The sequence below is a fragment of the Paramisgurnus dabryanus genome, chromosome 7, assembly GCF_030506205.2.
Source record: "Paramisgurnus dabryanus chromosome 7, PD_genome_1.1, whole genome shotgun sequence".
Lineage (NCBI taxonomy): Eukaryota > Metazoa > Chordata > Actinopteri > Cypriniformes > Cobitidae > Paramisgurnus > Paramisgurnus dabryanus.
Window position 1 is genome coordinate 35,235,249 of NC_133343.1, and position 15,588 is coordinate 35,250,836.

The 15,588-nt window shown below is 36.2% G+C and overlaps 1 protein-coding gene across 9 annotated transcripts in view; it reads left to right on the forward strand.

The window, feature by feature from the left end:
• The window catches only part of rap1gapb (RAP1 GTPase activating protein b), a 99,954-nt gene that overhangs the window by 80,214 nt on the left and 4,152 nt on the right, over positions 1 to 15,588 (forward strand). For 8 of the 9 annotated variants that reach the window (XM_065279699.2, XM_065279700.2, XM_065279702.2 and 5 more), the window contains 13 exons: positions 756 to 859; positions 2,122 to 2,200; positions 2,342 to 2,395; positions 2,473 to 2,556; positions 2,639 to 2,739; positions 2,998 to 3,127; positions 6,075 to 6,230; positions 7,888 to 7,959; positions 9,202 to 9,288; positions 9,375 to 9,515; positions 9,738 to 9,869; positions 14,107 to 14,216; positions 14,306 to 14,419. In XM_065279699.2, coding sequence (XP_065135771.2) covers positions 756 to 859; positions 2,122 to 2,200; positions 2,342 to 2,395; positions 2,473 to 2,556; positions 2,639 to 2,739; positions 2,998 to 3,127; positions 6,075 to 6,230; positions 7,888 to 7,959; positions 9,202 to 9,288; positions 9,375 to 9,515; positions 9,738 to 9,869; positions 14,107 to 14,216; positions 14,306 to 14,419 — 1,364 coding nt within the window. The remainder of the gene's footprint in view (positions 1 to 755; positions 860 to 2,121; positions 2,201 to 2,341; positions 2,396 to 2,472; positions 2,557 to 2,638; positions 2,740 to 2,997; positions 3,128 to 6,074; positions 6,231 to 7,887; positions 7,960 to 9,201; positions 9,289 to 9,374; positions 9,516 to 9,737; positions 9,870 to 14,106; positions 14,217 to 14,305; positions 14,420 to 15,588) is intronic. The other variant, XM_065279696.2, reaches the window with a different exon arrangement.

Consider the following 15,588-nt stretch of genomic DNA (forward strand, 5'->3'; position numbering starts at 1 on the left):
TGTATGAGATTAATCTAGATTAATCTATGTCCAGCCCTAATTAATACACATAACACATATTTTAAAGTAATTATTTAATGAATATATCTTTAAAAAATTAAAAAATAAAAATTCTTTAAATGCTGTTTTCCATTCTATTAAATGGCTTTGCAATGTATTGCGTTACACTGTTAGTCAAGGAGCGCAATTAGAGACTGTCTTGTTTATACAGACGCTGCAGCTCCCCCTTGTGTTTTTTAGAGAGATATGCAATCATTGCGGTGATCTGAAGTCATCGCAATGATGTAAAAAAATCACGATGAGACGGATATTTAATAATTGTGTGAGCCGTAATTGACCAAATCATTTTTTGGGGGTCTATTAAATTTTTTTAGGTTGAATTAAATATAAATTTAAAGGCAACCGGGTAACTTACTTTTGTAAGTTGAAAGTTTCAATTTTCAAAGCCTAATGTCGTTTTTAAACTCATTTGCTGTATGTTTTCATTGAAAATTAAAAGATTGAAATCTTTTCCGTATAAAGATAGCCACAGTGACCACATCTGGTATCTGAATCAATTCTTAAATGTAAAAGTAATTATTTATATACTGTAACACCTACAAGGCCATGTGAGCTTTATGTGAGGAAGTGTTATTTGCATTTTTCAGTTGTGTCACTGTCAAACTGTCTGTCAGCCGATAGCATTTATGATCTGTAATTAAAAAGTGAGTCATTTAAAGAGTTTAAGTGTGAATATACTGTGTGTCTTCCCACAGGAACACTTTAATTATTACTCCATGGACAGCGTCTTGGGCCACCTGGTGTTTTCTGTAAAATACGATGTTATTGGAGACCAGGAGCATCTTCGACTGTTGCTTAGGTATTGCTTTACACACATATACTCTACGTGCACACACAGTGCAATATTGCTCTTTGAAAAATCAAGAGCTTTAACTTCTGAATCATGTTTCATTCGTCTCAGATGTTTAAGAAATGTCTGTTTTGACACTGAAATCTTTGACATTCTCTTGTTTTATCAATGCAGTATTATTAAAACTTATATAGGCTATTAATTCAAATGCACAAAGAATGATGGCAGTATTTTCTCCATTAGCCCTTATGCAGTGGCTGATCACAGCTCCAGGTCATCTCCATAGAAAAAAATAGTTCCTTATAAAAACTTTATACTTTATAATCTAAATGGTGCACAACCCTGTTTATAGGCACCTTTAATTTTAAGTAACAATCAATTCCCACAATATTCAATTCTCCACCACATATATCCTTTAGTCTTTGAAGCTGGTCCAACTTGACTGCTCGAAATATCCAGTAGGGACACCAATGCACATTTATTCTTTATAATCCAAAAGTCCTTTAATGATAGGATAGGGACAAGACAGGGTGTATGTGTATGTGAAGGTATGCAGACTGTCGAGCGCACAGCCTTGCAAAGTATAGTTTTTTTTACTCGTATGTGTACACAGACATTTGACGTATGCATATTGTGACAAAATGCAATGCATCTCCTGGGCTACATTCTAGGGTTTTAAAAATTCGGTGGTGCGCTGTACGCAGCCCCCACATACACGTAATTTTCCATTTCCCCTAGAGTTAAACATTTGATTTTTACCATTTTGGAATCCATTCAGCTGATAGCTTAGCATAATCCATTGAATCTGATTAGACGATTAGCATCGCACAAAAAAATAACCAAAGAGTTTCGTTATTTTTCCTATTTAAAACTTGACTCTTCTGTAGTTACATTATGTACTAAGACAGACGTTAAATTAAAAGTTGTGATTTTTTTAGGCAGATATGGCTAGGAACTGTACTCTCATTCTGACATAATAATCTTTGCTACCGTAACATGGCTGTAGGATGCGCAATGATATTATGTAGCACCTGAAAATAGTCCCCTGCTATTGAAAGTAACCAATGGGACTATTTTCGGGAAGTGCGTAATATTATTGCGCTTCCTGCAGCCATGTTACAGCAGCAAAGTCCTTGATTATTACGCCAGAATAAGAGTATAGTTCCTAGTCATATCTGCATGGGTTGCAACTTTGATGCCCTCCAGATGGTTCTGTGGTGCGCCCTGCATAACAACAAGCACTCTGTAAATCTAATGTCTTTTAATTCCAGGTCAAAGTTTAAAACCTTACATGATGTGATACCAATTTCTTGTTTGACGGAGTTCCCCAATGTTGTCCAGATGGCGAAGGTACATTAATACATTGTGGTATTAGCAGATAAGTCAGTAGTAGGGCTGCCAATCAAAAAGCTTTATTATACAGCTCTATTTATTATATAGATCAAATTATTTGATAAACAAGGTAACAAATCACTTTTTTTATCTTTCAAGCTTGTATGTGAGGAGGTGAATGTGGACAGATTTTACCCCGTCTTATACCCAAAGGTAAGCTGTAATTTTAAAATCGATCAATTCAAAATAAACTTTATGATTCTTGAGCCTAATTTGTGTTCTTCTTCAAGGCATCCAGACTCATCGTGACCTTTGATGAGCATGTCATTAACAACAATTTCAAGTTTGGGGTCATTTACCAGAAATTTGCCCAGGTCAGATTTGCCCCTGCCATTTCTCTCATACCTAGTATTTACGTTAAATATATCATAACTGAACATGTTTACTCATTCATAGACTACAGAAGAGGAGCTTTTTGGCAACAGCGAGGAAAGTCCAGCATTCGTTGAGTTTTTAGAGTTCTTAGGAGAGAAGATTGAACTTCATGACTTTAAAGGGTATGGTGCTCAAAGAGTATATAATGTGATGTGGTTTACCCATGATAAATCTGTTTTTAGATCTTCAAATATTTTGGTTCTGAACTAATATCACAAAAACCAGATTTTATTGTTGAATTGGTCACTAAATTGATCCAGATCATGGGTAAATCATGTTTTTTTGTGTTTATTACACTAAATGTTTGACAGAATTGTGTGGTTTTTTGCATGTTTTTTGTTTGGATTTACCGTAAAAAGCCCTCTCCATTTATTATGCAGGTTTCGTGGTGGTCTGGATGTGACACATGGCCAAACAGGAACTGAATCAATCTACCATAACTTCCATGATAAAGAGATCATGTTTCATGTGTCCACAAAGCTGCCATACACCGAAGGTGATTCTCAACAGGTAAAGCCTCTATTGTTTTGTTTTGATTTTCTTGGTTGTTTTGTTTTTTGATCAGATTTTTGTTTGCTTTGTTTTGTGCTTTGTTTTGCTTTGCATAATTTTTTTGTTTTGTTTTGGTTGCTTTATGTTTTTGTCAAAATAAAAATGCATCTTATCTGCACATCTCTTATTTGGCAACAGGCAATGATTTTACACATGGACCATTTTTTTTACCTATTCAATGAATCGTAACTTAACAAATATTTGGTCACCCAAAGATATACTTAAGACAAAATAGACAGCAACACTTAAAGGGATATTTCGGCCAAAAACGATATTAAACCAATGATTAACTCACCCCCAAGCTGTCCGAGTTGCATATGTCCATCGTTTTTCAGACAAACACATTTTCTGATATTTTAGAAAATATTTTAAATCTTTCAGTTGATTAAATGTAATGTTACGGGGTCCACCCATAGTCCACGACCTTCAAGTCCAAAAAAGTGCGTCCATCCTTCACAAATTAAATTCAAACGGCTCCAGGATGATAAACAAAGGTTTTCTGAGGGTAATCCGCGCGGTGTTTTTGTAGAAATATCCATATTTAAAACTTTATTAACGAAAATAAATACCTTCCGGTAGCGCCGCCATCTTAGCCGCCTCCGTATTCAGGAGAGAGTATTAGCGTAGTGTACGCACTTTTCTTAGTGACGTATGACAAATTCGGAGGGCGGGGGCACAGAGCAGCAGCAGAGTAGCCTCCGTAGGCTGCGTAAGCTCTCATCCTGAATGCGGACGCGACTAAGATGGCGGTGCTACCGGAAGGTATTTATTTTCGTTAATAAGTTTTAAATATGGATATTTCTACAACAACACCGCGCGGATTACCCTCAGAAGACCTTTGTTTATCATCCTGGAGCCGTTTGGATTTAATTTGTGAAGGATGGACGCACTTTTTTTGGACTTGAAGGTCGTGGACCCCGTAACATTACATTTAATCAACTGAAAGATCTAAAACCTTTTCTTAAATACCCGAAAATCTGTTTGTCTGAAAAACGATGGACATATGCAACTCGGACAGCTTGGGGGTGAGTAAATCATGGCTTTAATATCGATTTTGGCCGAACTATCCCTTTAAGAAGGAATCAGCAACATCATGTGCTGTAAATTGTTATAATGTTTTATGTTTAGCAACGGTTCTCAGTACATTACCAGTTGGCCACCTCCAGAGATTTTTGACCAGTGTGACATTTACATGCTCTGTAAATTAGCAAGCAACCCACACCACACAACAAGACCGATCCTGAAAGGCCATCTGTTGTCATCCATGCTTTGCATTGCTCAGATAGAAATCATCACCTCAGGGATTCATAGCACAGACTGCCCTCTTATAATGTCCCCAACAGAAAATGCACACGCCTCAGTATGGCGCTTCAGAGGACAGAACTAACATATGGCTCTGGACTCATCACCTGCAGCTATTTAATAGCTATTGTGTGGGATTTTTTTGCTAGAAGTGCTAGTGTTATCCTAATGCCTACTAGATAGACTGTTTTTTAATATGATTCAGTGGCGGCTCAAACGAGGGGCGCTAATTCAAAATAAGTGTTCGGAGTGTCATGTGTGTTGCTTGCGTTTTCAAAATATGTGTTTGTTGCGTCATGTGAACCATGTGCATCACGTGTTTTGCAAAATAAGTGCCTGCTGCACACACGTCAGAACCGTTTATGATAAAAGAGACGCTCACGTTCACAAAATACACGCAAGACACTCCCTTAACAGTAAACTTTGATTTGCATGAGATTATGCAAGTATCTGGCAAGCGCAAGTGTCTCTTTATCATAAACCCTTTAGATGCATCTGCAACAGGCACTTATTTTGACAAGACATGTTATGCACACCGGATCTCTAGATGCGCAGAACACATATTTTGAAAAAAGGAACCACACACATGACGGGCTACATACATGTTGTGACAGACTTCGCATCGAGCGCCCTCGAAAAATGAAGTCATCGGCCGCCACTGATATGATTTGAATCAGTTAGGGCTGCCTGTCACCTTCAGTATTATTTATCTGAATATTTTCAGAGTTAGGATTTAATGTTTGAGCAAGCTGTAAAGAGAAACGTGAGTTGAAAGGAAATCAGATCAAGTTTATTAGAAGATTATTGTAGTTCAACGTGGGAATTCACTGCGAGTCGCTTTGGATAAGCGTTTATGGCATAAGTGCATAATGTGTAAATGTCATGCTGCTTTGTGGGATTGTAAAAGGATAAATGTTGTTTTTGTTTTGATATTATTAATGTTTTTAAAAGAAAATTAAATGTGTATTGCAGTATGTTATGTGATCCGAACATTACTATTTATTACGGGTTACGTGGGTCAAATGTGCCAGCAATAAGTCAATGTTTACTAAAACATTCAGGAACACATCAGATAAGGATTAGTTTTATGTTAAATTTATGTTTATGTTTTGATTAATGATGGTATGCAAATAGCTGATTGTAACCATTGACTTCCATAGTAGGGAAAATATTACGGAAATATTGTGATAAATAATGATGAAGATATTTTGATAAATGATGGTAAGCACACAGTTGATGGTACCCATTGAATTCCATTGTTTTTGTTTTTCCTACTATGGAAGTCAATGGTTAAAATCAGCTGTGTGCTTACCATCATTTATCAAAATATCTTCTTTTGTGTTCATCAGAAAAAAGAAATTCATACAGGTTTAGAACAACATGAAGATGATAAAATGATGAAACAATTTTCATTTTGGGGTGATCTATCCCTTCAATGCAAATTATACCGTTTCATACCTACAGTAATAATTGTTTTAAGACTTTCAAATTTCAGTATAACATTTCTTTTAAAATTGTAGGAAGTCAATCTTTAAACAGTTGATGTTATGAGCAGCATCCTCCTGTGACTTAACAGGTATCATGTTGTGTAAATTATTTTCAGCTCCAGAGGAAAAGGCACATAGGAAATGACATCGTAGCCATAGTGTTCCAGGATGAAAACACACCGTTTGTACCAGATATGATTGCATCAAACTTTCTGCATGCTTATGTGGTGGTGCAGGTAGAGAACGCCTGCACGGAAGATGTCCTGTATAAGGTAATATACATGTCCTAATTTAATCATTCAAATAGACATGCGTTTTTAGATTATGTGAATTATGTTGATCATTTGAATCAATTCAAAACAAGTGTTGATGATTCACTTTTGAAAATGGTCCCATTGTAATGAGTCAGACCTTACAAAATGAACTGTATTGTTTTTTATTACAACTTTTTATCTACAAACATTGTGGGTCCCCTTATATGGAAGTCGCCATTTTGCACCACCATATTTCTACAGTAGCCCTAAATGGACAAACTGCTCTATAGAGGGAGTTTTGTCACCACTTTAGGTGCATCCCAATAGGCTTTATGCCCAGATGCACTACTTCCTGAACTTCAGCCAACTCCTTGTTTCCTGTCTGCCATTATTGGACAAACTGATTAATCCAGGTGTGCCTGACCTCAGTAGTCACAAACAAACTGATTAATCCAGGTGTGCCTGACCTCAGTAGTCACAACAACAATAATCAGACACACCTGGATTAATCTGTTTGTCCAATAATGGCAGACAGGAAACAAGGAGCTGGCTGAGGTTCAGGAAGTAGTGCAGCTGGGCATAAAGCCTATTCGAAGGCTGGATCCTCCAAAGTCCACGAAGCAAACTGAGATGAGACGGTCTAGCCCAGAGGTTCCCAATTTTTTTTAGCCCCCCTTGTGTATGGTGCATTCCTTCGCGGCCCCCCAAAGAAAATTTGTGACAAAAAACTGTTCTAAAACTCAACATTTTAATAAAAGAACATTAAATTATACAAAAAAAGTAGTGCTTTTGGTTAGTAGACTTTTTTAGGTTTAATTACACATGATTCATGATAAATTTATGTTTTTCATAAAATGTCATAAAACTGGGGCCCCCCTGTCACCATCTCGCGGACCCCAGTTTGAAAACCACTGGTCTAGCCTATGGAGGGAGTTGTCACCTTTTGTTCCCGCCCATTGCGCCTGTCAGCGGGACACAACAGCAGACTATGAAAAATAAATATGGAGCCAAATATTTTGTATTATTTTATTTTAGAGAATGTGACACATTGATGGAGAACTCTTTCCCCGCCAATGATACTTTCCTGACAAGTTTTTATGGTAATCTGTAATTAAGCTATTATCCACTAGATGGTGCTGTTACTCAATTTATAAAAAAAAACTGATGCAAAAATGAATTTAATCAATTTTAAACTTTTCACTAAATGCAATTTTTTCAGCTTTTTGCTCAAAATTTGGTATTCTTTAAATTACAAAAATGCTGTCTGGCAACTTTTTTTCAAAAAGATCATTAAAATATTATTTAGGCTATAATAGTAAAAAAGCGACTAGGACAGTTAATTAACAAAATATACTTTTATTTAACTTTAGTTATGAATGTTTATTTAAAAATACATAGGCGTCAAAGGCACGCATTAAATCTTTGGATAACATGGTTATGTCTTTGGCCTTCGAATTGGGATGCACCCGTAGACAATGACTTGTTTGTCCTGTGGCGGCTCTATAGCTTCACTATGCGTTTTGAAAACTGTGAGCTGCGGACTTAGCCGTTGGTTGTAATTCACAATCTCACCACTAGATGCCGCTATAAATCTACACAGTGGATCTTTAATTCTGCTTGTTTACTTAAAAGTATTGTAAATGTATAGTAAATTTATTTTCCATTGTCACTGCAGGTATCTGTGACGGCGAGAGATGATGTGCCTTTCTTTGGACCAGCTCTCCCAGACCCTGCCATCTTTAGGAAGGTACGCAGTTTCAGCACATGATGTTTTACATTTGCCAAAATGGTCCAACTCTCTTTATAAACATGCAAAAATGGGCTAATAAAGCAAAATGTAGGTCTATGTGGAATCTTTTCCTGCAAAACCTTGCAAAAAGCTTGGCAGATGTTTAAAAATATTACCCAGTCTGTGAAAACCTCATCTACATAAACTCATCCTAAAGAAAATCGTGTGAAAATATAATCTTGACATCTTTCATATTGACTGAGTAAGGCCATGTCAAAGATTGAAATTGATTTAAAGGGATAGTTCAGCCAAAAATGATATTAAACCCATGATTTACTCACCCCCAAGCTGTCCGAGTTGCATATGTCCATCGTTTTTCAGACAAACACATTTTCGGATATTTTAGAAAATGTTTTAGATCTTTCAGTTGATTAAATGTAATGTTACGGGGTTCACCCATAGTCCACGACCTTCAAGTCCAAAAAAAGTGCGTCCATCCTTCACAAATTAAATCCAAACGGCTCCAGGATGATAAACAAAGGTCTTCGGAGGATAATCAGGTGTTGTTGTAGAATACCATATTTAAAACTTTATTAACGAAAATAAATACCTTCCGGTAGCGCCGCCATCTTAGACTCCTCTGTATTCAGGAGAGAGTATTAGCGTAGTGTACGCACTTTTCTTAGTGACGTATGACAAATTTGGATGGCGGGGGCACAGAGCAGCCGCAGAGTAGCCTCCGTAGGCTGCGTAAGCTCTCATTCTGAATGCGGACACGACTAAGATGGCGGTGCTACCGGAAGATATTTATTTTCGTTAATAAAGTTTTAAATATGGATATTTCTACAACAACACCGCGCGGATTACCCTCAGAAGACCTTTGTTTATCATCCTGGAGCCGTTTGGATTTAATTTGTGAAGGATGGACGCACTTTTTTTGGACTTGAAGGTCGTGGACTATGGGTGGACCCCGTAACATTACATTTAATCAACTGAAATATCTAAAACATTTTCTAAAATATCCGAAAATGTGTTTGTCTGAAAAACGATGGACATATGCAACTCGGACAGCTTGGGGGTGAGTAAATCATGGGTTTAATATCATTTTTGACCGAACTATCCCTTTAAATTAAACTTTAATGCTTCTGTTCTCATCATTATATTATGAGACTTTGGTCTGGATTTCACAGACAGGGTCACATATCTATACACTTACACATTTCACAACTATCCTTTTTACAAAGTCTGTTTTTTGTCTAGAATACCGAGTTTCACGAGTTCCTCTTGACCAAACTGATCAATGCTGAATATTCCTGCTACAAAGCTGAGAAGTTTGCCAAGCTGGAGGTACACTGCTGGTTTCAATGCTGATACAGTTTCATGTTTGTGTGAAAAGCACTTGCATGATACATGAAAATGTATTTGTCCTCCAGGAGAGAACACGTTCTGCCCTGCTGGAAACTTTGTATGAGGAGCTTCATGTCCACAGTCAGTCCATGATGGGTCTGTGTGGAGATGATGACAAACTGGAGAACGGCGGAGGAGGCGGAGGCGGCTTCTTTGAATCTTTTAAGGTAGCCCATTACAACTCCGGTTTATAGGCTTATTGAGAAGCACCCACAGTGTGCTCAGGTCAATCCGGGTCATCCATGATCCGGAAACCAGTATACTTAATGCATTCTGTATAAATAGAAAGTGAAGTATAGTAGGATGCAATTCTGAACATAGACATATAGGCCCAGAGTGCCCTCTACTGTTGTGCTACAGTAATGCATCTCTATCGATTTCCTTTTTAGCGAGTCATCCGTAGTAGAAGCCAGTCTATGGACGCTATGGGTCTCAGTAACAAGAAGCCACACACCGTCTCCACAAGCCACAGTGGGAGTTTTACACACAACCCTCCTGAAACCCCCAAGACAGCCGGCATTGTGAGTATCCGCGGGCTTCCAGCTGGATCTTAAATTATTAACAAGACAAAACTTGATAAAAAAATGAATGCATGCACAGCCTACCGGAGTCTGTAAAAGCAATATGTCCTGAGATGCCTCCGAATGTTGTCTGCCAGCAAACTCTCTGCTCTCAGCCTGGCAGAGTCGCAGCTGGTACGCAGTGTGGCTTTGACCCTTTAGTTCATGTGTCGTGCTGGCACATCTGTGAGGTTAGGGCTGGTTCTGGATCAGGTCTTTTGTTGTCATGTCAGATCTTCATCATTTCACTTTAAGAGATAAAACTGATCTGTTATCGGTCTTGTGATATGTTTGGATGGTGGTCAGTAGAACAGATGGGGCTCCACAAGTGACTATCTGTCCTTTTTTATTATGGCAACGAATCAACAGCTATGAGGGAGGAAACTAGTCATGACAGCTTGAGAAAAACAACATATTTGCCATCCAGATTGGCTACTAAACACCCAAAGGAAATAAAATATTTTGTTATCTCAATTGTTCCTCCTAAACAGAAGTAAGGTTAAATGGAAAGCAAAAAATGTTGAGAGTTCACTGTCAGAAATGAATGGTAAAAAAATGAACCCAAGCAAAAAATGTATAATTTAGGTATAGATATGTATACATTCAGTACCAATTTGAGGTACTTATATAAACTTTTTAGGTAATTTTTCAAAGGGAACCACCCCCGTGACAGCTTGGGACCATTATTTCTGACAGTTTTATAATCTCATGTGTCTTAGTTTAAAGGGATTGTTCACCCAAAAATGAAAATTCTGTTATATTTTCTTACTCTCATGTTGTTACAAACCTGTATACATTTCTTTGTTTGACAAACACGAAGGAAGATATTTTGAGGAATGTTTGTAACCAAACCGATCATGAGCCCCATTCACTTCCATAATAGGATAAAAGAATATGGAAGTGAATGGGACTCATGAACAGTTTGTTTACAAACATTTCTCAAAATATCTTGATTTGTGTTCTTCAGAACAAATATATTTATACAGGTTTGAAAGAACATTACTGTGCGTTCACACCAGACGCGAATGAAGCGAATAAATCGCGCATAAACAGTAGGGCTGGGTATCGATTCAGATGTTCCAGATCGATTCAATTTCGATTCACAAGCTATCAAATCGATTCGATTTCAATTAAATTTTCAATTCCAGTTCTTGGGTCGGTTTTTATACTCGATTCTCGATTCAACTCAATGAATATAGATTTAATACAAATACTATATTAATAAAAAACAGTGAACATAAGTTTACAAGTGGGTAATTAATAAAAAGAAATTAAAAGCCACAACACTATCATTGTCGTCTTGCTTGCAAAATCTAAAATGCTTCCATACCTCTTACTTTTTATGTAGAGGTGGCATCAACGTCGATGAAGCACCTAAAACCGCCAATGTAAACACTTAATGGAAGAATAACAGGCTTCTTGGTAACATCGCGCAAGGCAAAAAAGAGGGTGACATCTAGTGAAGAAGACTAGTAATTTGATAAGCGTTTATGTTACGTTCAGTGTTTTCATAAAAATAGGGGAAAAAAAATCGATTCTGCTCTTTGAAAATCGATTTTGAATCGACCACGTAAAAAAAAAACAATGAATTGAAAAATCGAAGTTTGCGTCATTTGCGTGTGAAATTCAGACGGGAATACGCTTACTTTGCCAGCTTTAGCTAGCTTGTAGTTTTAATCGGTATATATATATATATATATATATATATATATATATATATATTTACAACTTACCAGATTGTCCGACCTCCTCGCTCACTTTCTTCAAAGCAAGATTCTTTATATTCCTGTTTCTATAAATGTACGAAGATGTGCGTGCAGCTCCGGGTGTCCACATGCAGCGAGGAGGATTTTGTCCACCATCGTATTTTCAGATTTCTGCCTCAGCTCACTACATTGTTATCACGTCACTACTAGACCAAGCTCCTGATTGGTTAAAGCAGTGTGAATATCCACCAAAGTGCAGATTTTTCAACTCACCTGATTCACTCAAACGCCCAAATTGCGCCGCAGGATGTCTATCGCGTCTTTGCGTTGACTTAATATGTAAATCACTCGCGCTTATTGCTTCATTCGCATCTGGATTCGCATCAAATGATGAGAGAATTTTTATTTTTGGGTGAACTGTCCCTTTAAGAGATCTAAAGAGATGACATCATCATATAATGACATTAGAAACATCTAAAACATTGGTATTAGTTTTCAAATCAACTTAACTTAAGCGTTACTTAGTTACTTTTCATGGAAAGTAATGCTTACGTTACTTTTTAGTTACTTTTGCCTTACTTTTTCTTGGCTGAGGCTTGATCTCTTTCAGGCCTTGCATGTGTTTTTTATAACTAAAAAGGTCTGCATTCAGAAATTGCATATTTCATCACAAAAATGTTGAGCTCTGGCCTACCATCTCAGTTTCTGACTCAAACTGTTCACACACAGGCGAGTACACATAGAGTGCATAATGTGACTATGTGGAGTTTAATTCAGTACATCATTTTAATTCATCAAATTAATTAAACTAAAAAAGTAACTTGCATTACTTTTTTTTAAAAGTAACTCAAATATTAATGTGTACATTTAAAAAGTAATGCGTACTTTACTCGTCATTACTACAGAAAAGTAATATTATTACGTAATGCACGTTACTTTAATGCGTTACCTCAACACATGCATTGGAAAGCAGCTTTACAGAAAATATTTTTTGCACAAAAACTGATCAAAATAAAGATATAAAATTAAAAAAGTTGAATGACACATGACATTAAATCCTTTTAATAGCTAACCTGTCGCTTTTCTTGTTGCGTGATTCTGCGGTCATTTCCAAGGACGTTCCTTTGGGTGGAGTTGTAGTATTTTGTGTCCCATTTGCCTTGGCATTTGTATGTGTTAACAAGCAACTCCCTGTATGACATTATGTTTTGCTTACAGGTAAAAATCTCTAGTACGTTATGCAACATCATTCAAATAAGCAGGAGTGGTTCCCATAGTGCCTTCATCTGTTAGTCACTATAACAAAATGCTCATTGTCTTTACTGTTATACAGTCATGGTTGCAAATTATTACATTGATGCATTCGGCAGACGATTTTATCTAAAGCGACTTACAGTGCATTACAAGGTATATATTTTTAAAGTATGTATAATCCCTGGGTTCGAACCCGTGACCTTTTGCGCAGCTAATGCAATGCTCAACCACTGAGCTATACAGCAACACTGTTCTGGTACTGAGTTTAGCTGTTGAGTTTTTAGTATACAAACAACATGTTACGTACATTTAAATTGAAATATGCCTGAAGCCTTTAGTACTGCAGTGAGATAAACATTCATAAACTACGGATATGCAAGTCACGTATGTTGTAGAGTAATTTACATTTATTTGTTTGATAGATGCTGTTATCCAAAGTTATTTAAAAAAAAGTATGATTCGATCCTGTGACCTTGTCGTTGCTAGCAACATGCACCACTATTTAAAAAAAACACACTTATAAAGTTTGAAACAATAACAACTTCAATTTTCTCCAAAATAGAGAGATAGAAATACATCAAACACTGACTTGAAATGGTTGCAAGAACAGCCCTTCAATGTCATCATTGTTCAAGATTTAAGAGATCCTACAATCTGAGATCAGACTTTTGTGATTTGTTGCCGTTCTGACATTAACAAAATGATCTCTGACATATACATTTATGCATCCGATTGACACTTTTATCCAAAGTGACCTACAATGCACAAGCTATACATTTTATCTAGGGCTGCATAACGATTAATCGCAATTAATCGTTTGCAGAATAAAAGTTTTTGTTTACATCATATATGTGTGTGTACTGTGTATAATAATTATGTATAAATAAATATACACACATGCATGTATAATTTTAAGAAAAAATATTTATAGATTGAATATTTATATATAATATAAATTATATATAAATATAAACATTTATATACACATGTAAATACGCCTTAAATACCTACATGCAAGTGTATTTATGAATGCATAATTATTATACACAGTAAACACACATATATGATGTACACAAAAACTTTTATTCTGCAAACGATTAATCGCGATTAATCGATATGCCGCCCTAATTTTATCTGTATGTGAATCGAACCTACAACTTTTTGTGCTGCTAATGCAATGCTTTACCCATTGATTTACAAGAACACCTCAGGAACACCACTTTTTGATTTCTCCACAGTCTTTGATCATTCCTGGAAAAAGCCCAACCCGGAAAAAATCTGGCCCATTTACCCCCAGGAGGAGCAGCGCCATTGGGATCGAGAACATACAGGAGGTTCAGGAGAGAAGGTAGGAAGAGAAACTGACTAGAGGAGGATTTGGTGTTTAATGGCATCGAAAGAGAAATATCTGAGCATTTGTTTGTTTCTTTGTCCTAGCAGTAGAGAAGTGTCTCCTAGTCCACAGAGATCGGACAGCGGCTACCCTCAAGAACTCCGGTTAGATAACTTATCCAATCACAGCTCACCCGAGATGAACACCACTAAGATCGGGTCAGTCTATACATCTATTTACTGCTGTTTTTATTTTATATTTAGTGCAGAATGATGATGATATTTAATAAAAATGCAGTAATTATACACAATATGCAATATGATAATACTTCAATTTTTTAAAATCAAATAATAGTATTCAAAAATGTAAAATTATATATCCAACTTATGTTTTATGTTCTTTCTGAGAAAAAGACAGCATCACTCTTTTTGTCTCCTCAGTCTCTCTGCCATCTGCATCAACCTAAAACATTGACTTTGCGTAACTTTTTAAGTCTTAAAATCATTCAGTCATTGCTAACTATTGCGGTATGCATAGTGCGATGTTGCTATACCTTTCGCATAGCTTGCTGCGGTATTTCCAACCACAATTCGTGCAATATTGTAAAACCAATGCTGGAAATTCTGTTATTGTCAGGAGGACATTTTTAAACTTCTTACAATCATTTAAATGAATATATTTTTTCAAATGAGTACATCCAAATGTGACCCTGGACCACAAAACCAGTCACAAGTAGCACAGGTATATTTGTAGCAATAACCAAAAATACATTGTATGGGTCAAAATTATAATTTTTTTTTTTTTGCTAAAAATCATTAGGATATTTAGTAAAAATCATGTTTCATAAAGATATGAATTTTATATTGAAATGCCGTTATGTTATATTTTTTATACCACGGGTCTGTTAAATGCTGTATTCTGATTGGCTGAGAAATGTTCTGTGGATATGCATTTATATTAATATTAAGTAAAGATCATATTCCATAAATATATCTGGTAAATGTTCTACTGTAAATATATCAAAAATGTATTTATCATTATAATATATGTTGCTAATGACTTCATTTGGACAACTTTATAGGCGATTTTTTTATATAAATAAATATTGTCCTAAAAATGACTTTGCATTTCATGCATTGTAAAATCAAATTAAAAAAATTTTAACATTTGCTGTAATTACCATGTGTGAAAATCTTCTATAATTTGCACATTACCTGCGATACGCCCACAATGCGCACATGCAAATGTAATTGCAACCAAATGAGTGCATTTAATTTTAGGATTTTATTTCTTGGTTAATCGGGGTCTTTAAAATGCAGTGTATTATTTCTGGGCACACATCACCACCATGGCTTACATGTAGTCTCTGCAAAATCAACTAAGAGCA